The 12,201-nt window shown below is 38.2% G+C and overlaps 1 protein-coding gene across 1 annotated transcript in view; it reads right to left on the reverse strand.

Annotated features, from left to right (window-relative positions):
* PCSK6 (proprotein convertase subtilisin/kexin type 6) overlaps window positions 1-12,201 on the reverse strand; it is a 64,332-nt gene that overhangs the window by 19,474 nt on the left and 32,657 nt on the right. Inside the window, exons 5-8 of the mRNA XM_053464783.1 lie at window positions 11,522-11,598; window positions 10,002-10,090; window positions 4,287-4,459; window positions 975-1,187 (exon numbers count right to left, since the gene is read on the reverse strand). Of these exons, the coding sequence (XP_053320758.1) occupies window positions 975-1,187; window positions 4,287-4,459; window positions 10,002-10,090; window positions 11,522-11,598 (552 nt within the window). The remainder of the gene's footprint in view (window positions 1-974; window positions 1,188-4,286; window positions 4,460-10,001; window positions 10,091-11,521; window positions 11,599-12,201) is intronic.

Genomic DNA, 12,201 nt, shown 5'->3' on the forward strand with positions numbered 1-12,201 from the left:
ATATATCATGTGCAATGACACAACACAAGACAATGCCGCTGTGCACAACTTCTAACACACGCTTCCACCTTCAAGAAATAACTAAAAGGCCAAAAACACAACAGCACGCAACCCGATCAGATGAACACCATTACCAAACAACACCCATCCACAAACAGTTTTGGGCCAAGAGTATCCCTTCCTCAATATTATTATATTGTGAATGAATTCATATATAGTTCTGCCATATCTTGCAGCAATTGTGAGCATGTTCTGATTTGTGGAAACATCAGCAGCACTCCAGCATAACTTAAAATGAACATGCCACCAAAACAATATTTGAACAGATGTTTAAAGCATAACACAAACCTTTATGCTGGCAAAACGTCAGCCAAGTCTTTAAAACTAAAAATGTATTTTGGACCACCCGGAGTTCAGCATAAGTGCATCGACGGCTTCTCCAAGTTCAGCATGTAAACACTTGCTGCCAAATCTTTTGGCGTATTTTCCTTTATTTCAAATCATGTACCCATGTTAAGTCAATGGGGACAGTTCTGTAGAGAGTTGTTTTGTTTTTTTCCGAGAAAGTCAAGCTGTTCAGAGTAGCAACAATAGAAATCTCTCCAATTTATGGTGGGAGAGTGGTATGCTAAATTCAAACTGAATGGCCTGTGAATTAACCAATGCTCATACCTAATTCTATTACTGGTGTACAGATCGGTTATATTTACCATAAAATGAATAAATGTCACAAAAATTTATATCTCCACTGGGTGGAGACAATCTAAAGTCTTGGGAGTGCAGTTATTTTGGGCAAGAGCATGACTTTGTCTGAAGTTATGTTGCATTCAATGCTTGACCCCACCTCTTCTCCACTAAATTGTAGCCCCCAATATATATGGTCTTGAGGACAGATTTGTGTTTAATTTTTTAATGTCATTATGTAGAATGTGAATCAAAGTGTTATTTTTTTTTTGTAGTCGATTGCAACTTACGATTTTCCGTTCGTAGAAAGCCCCACTGCTGTAGGTCGTGGCCAGCGTAGAAGCACATTCCTCCAGGTACCATGGCTTGTACCCATTCTCCGTGGTACTGCTGATGGAGATGGTATAGATGCTGTTGGTATATCCATCACAGGAGCAATAATCCCTCTCTCTACCACCATTCCCAGATGCCCATACAAATATGGAACCCAGTCCTTTGCGGCCCTGTGGTGCATTACAATGTAATATTAGCAATAGATACCTCTCCCAGAGAACAAACTTTTAAAAGATGGGTTAGTAATACATGTAGGTTACATAGAGAGGATCCAGAGGATATGTATTAAGACATGTCAATGAATTGTCATTGGTTTAATAATATCAAGCTTCGATGAATGAATCATTTTACTAGGTTCTCTGAATAGCTTGCAACAAAAAGACTATAAATGACACCAGAGTCTAAATTTATGCCCAGCATTATTGCCAATTACCCTGTATTCATGTGCTTTTAACCACTTGGGTTCTTAAAACAAGTGTAAATCACTTATAAAGCTTTTGATGATAAAACTGACCGCTAGGGAGTTTGGGTACCTACTTAGAGATCATTACACTGTTGGGGTCTCTTCAAAACATTAGGCAAATGAACTGGAAGAACCTGATGGCACAAAGCAGGTAATTTTACTTTATTAACTCCAAGGGAAAGCAGCAGCTAGGGTGCCTTGAGACTTATGGCCTTCAAGATAGCAGCAAGAAAAGTTCAAAAGAAAAGGTAGACTATTCAAAGCAAAGACCGATATAAAGCTATGTATACATTACATACATGATCATTACTGATCTCTGATTAGACCTCACCCAGATTCCATAGATCCTATTTCCAAAAGGATACTTATTTGGTGAATGGTTTGCAGGACGAAACATATCAAAAGCAGACTAAGGGATCACAATATGAGAGTGTGGTGGATAGTTTACACAGCCTCTCAACACATGTTGCAGAGGCTACTATAGCGAGGGAATGTAAACATGCATGGGATAGGCATGTGGTTATCCCGGATCTAAGACGAGATCAAGAAGTGATTAATGTCTAAGTCTCTATGTCAACAGAAAAGGGCAGACTAAGTGGGCTGTGAGAATTTGACGGCAGATATTTTTACTCCTGTGATCTAATATTTGTTCATGACTGGTGTTCTGTCCAGCTATACCATCCATCAATAAGTCTGTCTCATAAGAACAGCTTATCTCCAACTTCCCCGTCTCACCCACTCACTCGGTATTGCCAGGCACTCTGTTATGCTGCCGCCTTCAATTTCAAGGATTTGCCAAAGACATTTTGTTAATATCACGTTAAAAAAAACACAAGTTTTTTTTTTCTGGAGCTTTTGAACTGAACAATTGAAAAATATAACATAAAACAAGCGATAATTTTCAGATGCGATGGGTCTCCTTTAAGTAGCGTTCTATCACTGACAGGTCTGGGTATTTCATTAGGTTTTCTATACAGTAAAGGCCAATTACTGTCAAGTGCCATCACGCGGTGTCCTTGTTCTAGTAGCCCCCATCCTTGGGGTTCTGGCTGGTGACCATATTAGTTACTTTTTATGAGCTTTGACACCAAGTTGAAATTTGCCATCCTAACAGAGGTGAGAATAGTTAACACTGAATTTTAGTCTTTTGCCCAAAAATTTCCCAAGAGGTATGTAATTGTATATATATTTAGCTGCGGAAAGAAAATATAAAGACAAAAATTTTGTAAAGATTATATGTTTAATGACTAATTAAAATATAATAGATTGCTAGCTTCTGAGATTATTTCTTCAGGTATAATATGCTGGAAGAAGATATGTAGGTTGTCTTGAAAGCTTGCAGTCTATTAAATTTAGTGGCTTACTGAAGTGTATCATCTTTACCAAATTTGCTTAAAATCTTGTTTTAGGTTTTGTGCATAATTCATAGTTTATGTAAAAGACTCGATTAGAACACTGGATAACTTTCTACCCAGACATCGCACAGCTATTAAAAGCAACCTACGGACCCACTGAAAGAAAAAGACCCCCCCCCAAAAAAAATCAAAGATCTGATTTGAATAGAATGATTGAGTGAGGGCTTACCATCTGTCAAAAGATGTGACAATGTTTAATCTCAGCTGAACAGTGTGATAATTTATAATGACAACTCACTTAGCATTACTCCTACAGCCTTAAAGCAATCTCTATGCTTTTCTTATGTAGAGTCTCCAAGAATTACTAAAAGGGAGGGGAAGCGAGAGAGGTCCTGATGCCTGATGGCTCCTGGCCAGAACAAGCCTGATCGCTCTGGAAGGATACCAGCGCTGTACAGCTGCAAGTGTGTTCTCCACAGAGAGCTGAAGACTTGGGACTACATTGATGGCGTCTCTTCTATTTGGCTGATAATGAGGATGGGCAGCTCACTGCCGGTTATCACATCAAAATATTGAACTATGTGACACATGCGTGTCAGCTGTACTCACACCCAAACCATATGGATGCATGTAATGGAAAAGAAACATGATTCATTCAATCACAATACCTCTGTGGCAAAAACATGATTACACAATCAATTTCTAGACAACGAACTCGGCATTGCTTATTAATATCTAGCACTATTCATCGCGACCTTGCGCTGAGCTGGTCCCTCTAGAAATAAAGGGCCATTCTGACGAGATTAAGACTGTCAAGCCTAGAAACCGTAGCTAAAACGGAAAGACTGGGAGCCAAGGACAGGGAGACTTTATTAACATAACACAAGGGCAGATTTGCAAGCAGGAAAACTTATTTTATGTGGCATCTACTGTGTTTGAGTGTATCAAAACTAAACACCGGTATAATCATTCCTTAAATTCTCACACTAATGCTCAAAAATATAAATTGTTTTATCACCACAGATTTACTGAGGGAACGTGTGCGGTTGTCTAGCTGGGACAGCACCCTTAAAAGGCAGCCGCTGTGCTGAATAAAATATTTCTAGGTAATTTCCGCATTAGATACATCACTCCTGGTACTATTGAATGGCCAAACCTTTCCTAGAAATAATGATTTCATAATAAAATGTTCATTTTTTTGCCAGAAACACAATGCCATACAGAAAAAAGCAGGCCATTATAGGTTGTTGCTTCTTAAATGTTATTAATCTGAATATACCTTCAGAGGACACATAAAATCATCCGACCAGAAACCGATTTCCTCTATTTTTCTTAAAAAATACATTTGTTTGATCCCAAATACAGATGAGAAAGAGATAACCCCATCCCTGCTCACCCTTCTCCCCAACTTCAACCTCCCAACACAGACTTATAGGTTACATCTCCATCACCTTCTTAATACCATCTTCAAAAGCCTTCCTGGCCAGAGATCCTGGCCCATCCACGGTCTTCCCATCATCATCAGGCCCCCAGCTTGCACTGTAAATGTCAATGTAGTCAGGTCGAATGCCCAGTGACTTGGCCTCCACCACATCTGTTACATCTCCATCTAACATGCGGATTCCTGAAAGTAGGAGAAAACGGTTCCAGTTTAACTACGCCATGCAGATGGGCAAATCGCTGGAGATCGAGGAGCTTTTGTTGAATGGAACAACAAGGAAAGACTTCTCATAAAAAGTATGCAAAGCTCTGAACAATGCTGCAGTGTAGTGGCTACAGTAATGAGCAAAGCTGGAAGTGAGGAGAAGACGGGATCGGGCTCTTTGCCCCTTTTTTTTGCTTGAGTTTCCCAGTTAATCATTAGTGACAGCATTTAATTAAAATTGCGCTGGAGCTGATACACGCAACGCGTTTTTGCTTAGAAGTGAGGGTTTCTTTGATTTGGATTGTAATGTCCCTTAACCGCATAAACCAAATATTTTATCTGTGAAAGCAGAAAACTTCAATTATGTTTGCCTGAGTTACTTTTCAGAAGTGGTAAGCGCAGCACAGTTCTCTCACACATAATCAGTAACATCAAGTCCATGCTTACAAATATCAAGCATATCCAATTTAATTAAGTAACTAAGCCAATTAAATGAGCTCTCCTTGTGTGACACGGTCTCCTCTGTCCTGCACAGCCTAATGTACTTTATGCTTGAGGAACACATTTCCAGAGGAGGCTTTAAATTTAATTTCGTATATTCGCGTGTACAAACTTTTCTATTACTTATGGCCACTTTACCCCACCAGTGAAAATATTGCCAAATATACACCAGACTGTCAACAAAATGTTGATTTACTCATGGCCCAATGCCGAGAACTCTTTTACAAAGTTTAGGAAGTGGTCTTTTTTATAACAAACATTATAAAACATAATTGTCCAGTCAGCATGGACATTCCACCAGAAGCTTAAACGCTTTCCACTTACGACAAAGAACCACCAATGGCCCAGACAATGGAACAGCAATAATTATCAACAAAGGTCTCAATACATAGAATGCTTTAAACAGAACAACACATTACCCCAATTCAGCATGAAAACACTGACTAGATGTGGAGCTTTTTTTCTTTCTTTTTTTTTTTATTATAAATATACCCTTTCCTGACTTGCTGCTCATTTAGTAGCTTTTTACATTTTTGTTTGTAACCGATGCAGAAAATAAGATCTCTGCTGTTGACAAGTACTCAGAATCTTACATCAGGTCAGCGGAAGACTGTTAAAAAGATATTTGCTAATAAAACTGCCATATGGCATACTAAAATGTTAGCCTGATATACACAATATATGCTCTACTGATCAAGTTTTTGGAGCTTTTTCAACTTGACAATGTCATGAAGAGATCTAGACATTGGCATGACTATCTCATGAACGGTCAATGCCTGGTGTCACAGTCATGTCATGTAACAACACATGTATAATACATTTGGGGGACGCTACAGAATTCCCTAAGCATATGCAAAATATACCACACAGCTAACAAACTGCATATTATGGCTGGAGTGACCGTTAAAGGAAATAATCTTTTTCTGTATGCTTGACTATTTGCCCTACTAAAGTGAGATAAGACACTAAAGAAATGTAGTGTTTGTGTGAGAATTTAGTTTTCCAATGTAAAATTAATTAAAGGAGTGCATAAGGATAAAATTAAGTAAAGGAGGGATTATAAGAACTGCATGACAGAGTCAAAATATATAGACATATTTACATTATGTATCCACATTATATACACAACGGACTCTGCGCAGTCTAAATCAGGTGCAAGAACCCTAATATTGTGAAGTCATTTTCCTATTGCACTTCAAGTCGGCACTCAAAAGATCAATGAATATCGCCTCGCCATAAGGGATAAAAGACGAGACATGCTCTAGCTGCCATAATTTTAAGAATGGACAACGGTTTTATTCATCCTTAAGATATATATCACGTTGTTTGCATACAGAGATCTCATTCACTGTGTAGAGATGAAATTAAGTGAATCGTTGTGTGACCCAACAGTTGAAAAGCATATCCAGGCTATCCATTTCAGTACACACTTTCTCGATGACATTTTAACCATTATGCAAACAAGGAGAGAGAGGCACCAAGTGCTGTTCAGTTAGACAAAATCACTTTTAAATCTCTCCGTAAGAAAGAAAATCAACAAGAGCCATACAAAAAGTGTGCAACATCTACAGTGCTGTGAAAAAGGCTATTTTTGGTTATTTGTGACATTTAAATGTTTCAGATCTTCCAACTTTTAATAAAAGACAAAGACATGAGTAAATACAAAATGCAGATTTTAAATGATCATTTCATTTATTGAAGCTAAAGAGTTAATCAAAACCTACCTCATCCATGTGAAAAAAGTAATTGCCCCCTAAAACCCAATAACTGGTTGTGCCACCCCTGCCAGCAATAACTGTAATCAAATGTTTGCAATAACTGGCAATGAGTCGTTTACAACATGGTGGATGAATTTTAGCTCTTCTTTTGCCACAGCATCTTAATCAGTCAACTCTGCCACTCTAAAAGTTTAATTATATTTATATTGAGCCATTCAGACGTGTGCTTGCTTGTGTGTTTCAGATCATCGTTCTGCTGCATAACCCAACTGATGGTCAGACCTTTTTCTTTCAAGATTTTCTGACATCCTGAAGCAGAACAGCAGCCTCAGACCATCACACTACCTCCACTATGTTGGTATGATGCTCTTATTGTGGAATGTTCTATTAGCTTTAGGTCAGATGAAACGGGACCCATGTCTTCCAAAAAGTTTCACATATGACTCATCAGTCCACAGAATATCATTCCAAAAGTCTTGGGAGTCATCAAGATGTTTTTGGAAAATGTGAAACGAGTCTTTGTGGTCTTTTTTGGTCAGCAGTGGTTTTTGCCTTGCAACTCTCCCATGGATGCCATTTTTGCCCTCTCTTTCTTTCTTGTTGTGCAATCGTGAACACTGACCTTCATTGAGGCAAGTGAAGCCTGCAGCTCTATTTATGTTAGTCTGGATTCTTGCGTGACCTCCTGGATGAGTTGTCGAATTTTGGTAGGCCAGCCACTCCTGGGAAGGTTCACCACTATTCCAAGTTTTTCTCCATTTGTAGATAATGGCTCTCACCGTGGTTGGCTGGAGTCCAAGAGCTTTGTTTCTCATCTGTTCTTGAATTTCTTTAGATTGTGGCATGTGCTGATTTTTGAGACCTTTTAGCCTACTTCATTTTGCCAGACAGGTCCTATTTAATTGATGTTTGAATTCAACAGGACTGGCAGTAATCATGCCTGGGTGTGTCTAGAGACATAGAGCCCAATTATCAATGAAAATTGATTAACTTAGTAACTAAAGGGCAATTATTTCTTTGCATAGGGCCAAGTAGGGTTGGATACATGATATCATTTAAAAACTACTTTTTGTGTTTAGTTGGGTTGTCTTTGTCCAATATTACAATTAGTTTGATGATATGAATCATTTAAGTGTGACAAATAAGCAAAAACAGAAGAAATTGGGAAGGGACAAGTACTTTTTCACATCACTGTATGGAAAAAAGGGAGACCTTTGCAAGAGTGGCAGAGTTATGTCACAAAGGGTTTTCAATTTCTATGCTGTAAATGGGGGAGTGTTTGCTAAATCAACCCATCTATACCAAGTAACACTTTTGGCCATGCCAGTGTCTTCAATAATGGTCCCCAAGGTGCTTCCCATATTCTGAGACGTATAAGTCATTTAGTCACTGTGGAAGGCTCTGACCTAAATGACCAAAACCGTGAATGTTCAATGGAAAATAGGTTCCTATGTACAAAAATGTAATGTTATGCGCTTACAGAAGAAAAATAAGGAATATACACTAAACCTTTGCTACAGGAGGATCCATGAGCATTTCTTGTTTAAACTTTACAGTTGGTATAACAATTTTTAAATGATGCACAACTGCACTCTAATTTGGTCAACTTTAATTTCATGTGGGGTAAAAAAAAACATGACACAAGCTCACTATAGATGTTCTCTATCAGAGGAAACAGATCTTTCTCCAGCCCTCCTTTGGAGCCATCAAGTCTTAAAAATAACTTATTTTAGAAAATCTACTTTTGAGATGTGGAATTTTCAGAAAGCAGGCCGCGCTTGTCAGATTCTAAGCCGTTTCTATTCCACGACTGACCCAGTCTCCTTTAATCTAAAAGCAGACAAAGAATCTGGTTGGGGACAGTCCCTTGCTGCTGCTCCCCCAACAGTGAACACCGATTCACTCAAAATTTACAGAGATAATCTGTTTTAACAAGATCTCCTATAATTCCCCCAAAGTGAAATTATTAATGTCACTGAAGAAAGAGCAAAAGTCATCCAGTCAAGACACTTGACTTCTCAGAAGATGAACTTTGAGGCAGTATAGGAAGAAATCCCCGAGGTTATTTCCTCCACAAAGGGCACCTTTAAAAAAAAATTTCTTTTGCTAAAAGACGAAGGTTATCCTGAAATGTTTTGGACTATTTATTCATTGGAAAAAAAAATGTTGTACGTTGGATCAAGTTTTAAGCTTGCACAGACCATGTAAGAATAAAGTTCTCCACCAGGCTTTGCAGACCACAGTAGCCTCATGGACCGATGCTTGGGCTTCGCCTTATCTTATCTCAAACGCAACCCATAAATTAGAGAAAAAACACAGTTCACAAAATGGGAGAAAACTAAAACGCATTACATTTTGTTCAATCTATTTAAAATAATTAGAATGCTCCAAAAACAATTTTAAGAAATACTGTGGCTAGACTTAAATACATTCATTAATCCAACAGCATTATGGAGTATTTTGTAATATTTTAAGATACAATATGAATTATTCAGATTAGGCATCTCAGTGGGCAATCATTTTGGTTAAGTGACATCTTTGTAAAGTGCATCAAGTAGTGCTTGTAGACAAGAAGTATTTTTTTATCCATGCAATTATTTGATTTTTTTTATAAAAACATTCTGCTCAAGCCCCTCAATAAGTCCATTTCTAATAGTACTTAAAAATATACAATTTTACGGTAGATCAGAACAATTTAGTCCTCTAGTCTGTCCCTTTTGGCCAGCTGCAGGAAAATCTCAAACCTTACTTGGCCTTTGTCCTTGAATTGTATTCAGGACAGCCTTATGCCCATATCATGAATGCTGAAATAGCCACACTGCAAACTTTTAGAGGGTCCAGATGGAATTCTTCACCACGCAGAATCCAGGCCTCAATCTTATGTTACCCGCATAGTCTTTCAGTATTCATCAGATAAGTATTGTGCGGCAGTAACCCGAGGCCACTATCTGGCTGGCATGGATCTCACAATTATTTGCTAGGTCTCCAGTGCGTGAAGAGCACGGAACAATTCAGTATGAACAGGAGAAAATGCTACAGCTCATCTGAGTGTGACTAATGGCCATTCTATCGCAGTTACCCCGGAGGGGGCGACACAGAATAATGAAATTTACAATTACATCTACTCTCACTCTGGGCATTTCAAATCACTGAATACACACATTAATACACGAGCACAGAAGCACAGCAGGTCGTGTCAGCCGCAAAGCATTGCGCCACATATAACAACGCCGCCTCTCTGAACTCGGAATATCGGAATTCTATGAACGGGCAAGAGCCCTTCCATGAATAATCCCACTTACCTCCTATCCTGGCATTGTACGCGATGCCCACAATGCAATAAGAGTTATTGGCAGATGCAGCTACTTCACCTGCACAGCGAGTGCCATGTCTAAAAGGATGAAAAAAGGGCGCATAATGTAATTAGTCACACGTGGGCATAAACACTAGGTCCCATGACAATCCCCCTCACATATTTGGTCTTTAAAGTGGATTTTACAGTTCTATACAATACATTCACACAATGGTGTCTTTGGAATGAAATTACATAAAAAAGGGAGTTTCTAACATGTGTGTGCTATGGGAGCATCTAAACTTCTTGTTCCCAGGAACTGCATGATTATTCCTCCCTATTCAGATATCTGTCTTATTAAACTGCTGTTTGCTGAAGATTGGTTCAGGAATCTTTTGTAACGTAGTGCGTTGTGGGGAAAGGAGAGAAGTGTTAGACAAGAAATTGGCCAGAGATTTGAGGTTGTTTTTTTGCGGTAAAACAGCTCATTATATTTTATCCAAAATATCTCCAAAACAATTATATTGATTGGAAATCAAAAAGTACGAACTATTGGTAGTTTTGCTTAATGTATTTAGTTCTGCTAAAAGCGGTGGAGGGAATATTCCTTACATTGTCCCTTGCATTAAAAAAGATCATGTATCATGCAGCAACACAGGCTAGGGGTTATATCAAATTTAATGTCACAACAGACCCCAACTCTGTGACTGAGAAGTTTACACATTCAGTCTTTATGACAAAGTATGACTGTGGCAATTAAACAGTAACCTTATAAAAAAGCTATGAAGGCTGGAGCATCCCCTGCCTCCTGCTTCACAATCCTTGTTGAATGAACATTGCTTCCCCATAAGCTGAGCATCCACAGCCCCATTCATTCACATAAACCCTTCACATTTGTTATGTCACAAAACACCTTTTTCAAGTTGGAAGCATCAAATTTCCCTTTAAATGCTGAATTATGACTCTCTGCTATTTATAAAAGCTTTGTCACTGTGGGCTTGAAACGAAATGAACTATTGGTTATATTCACAGTGAATACTTTCCTTTCACCACACGTTAGTGAAAAAAACCCAATATTTACATTGTCCTTAATATTAAGAACCTTAATGTCAACTGTACACCAAGAAAGGTTTCACATCGCAAATTAATGTTTCCATATAAGATTTACATGATAAAAAAAATTTAACGGTTTACCCTAATCAAATTTTTAAACTGAATTTATTTAACAAAACGTTTTTATATTTTATAAATTAAAAAAAATACATTTGCTTTTGACAATGTCAAATTCTCAATCAAGCGCTTTTTCTTTTGCACAGCAGATTAGGGTCGATTTAATAAGGTTTGGTAATTTACAGAAACCAATTAATGGCATATTTAAAATAGTTGAAATTGTCTTTGGGATAGCAATACCAAAAATGTCCATCTTAAACTAATTATATGTTTTTAGCATGTGATATTTTTTATTACCGGTATATAAATAAATATATATATTATTATACATAAGAGATAATAAGTAAAGGGATCACACACTTGTTTTCATTGTTGGCGTCATATCGTGGGCTTGGGTCCTGGTCATCCCCATTCACATCATAACTGGCAAAGGGATCCTGAAGAGACATGATAAGACATGATGTGTGACACTTTGTGAGTTTTCTCCCACAATTCTTTGATGAGCCATCTGTTTGATATTTTAAATGTGCAACAAATGTTACTTAAACCAACCTCACACCATCACACCTGCTTTAGTTGTGCAATTTTCATAAGCATACATAAATGGTCAGTCTCACTGGATGGGAGATAAAGCCAAGGCATTTGATTGTACCCTGTCGGGCTCAGCATTCCAGGCCCATGTGGGACATACAGGAGCCACAGTGGTCATGAGAGCCCTGCTGCCTTGGATCTGCAATCGCACACATTGGAGCGAGGGGAATGCCAGGGGAGAAAAACAGAGCGAATCAGAGCATCAGCAGCATTCAGGAGGCAAAGTCCCAGTTACTTTGCAAATTTGCAGTGAAAAGGTTAATACGCTCAAAAAAAGCTGAAGTTATAGTTTGGATATGTTATTTTAATGATGGCTGTATATGCTAGTTAAGTTATTCCTCTGAAAAGGGTGAGGTGAAGGACAGCAAGCTCAGGTCAGGAAAACTAGATACTAGTTTGCTCAAAACCACTGATATACATCTGATGAAGCAAAACAAGTTTGTAAACAG

This window comes from Spea bombifrons, chromosome 4 (genome assembly GCF_027358695.1).
Source record: "Spea bombifrons isolate aSpeBom1 chromosome 4, aSpeBom1.2.pri, whole genome shotgun sequence".
Lineage (NCBI taxonomy): Eukaryota > Metazoa > Chordata > Amphibia > Anura > Pelobatidae > Spea > Spea bombifrons.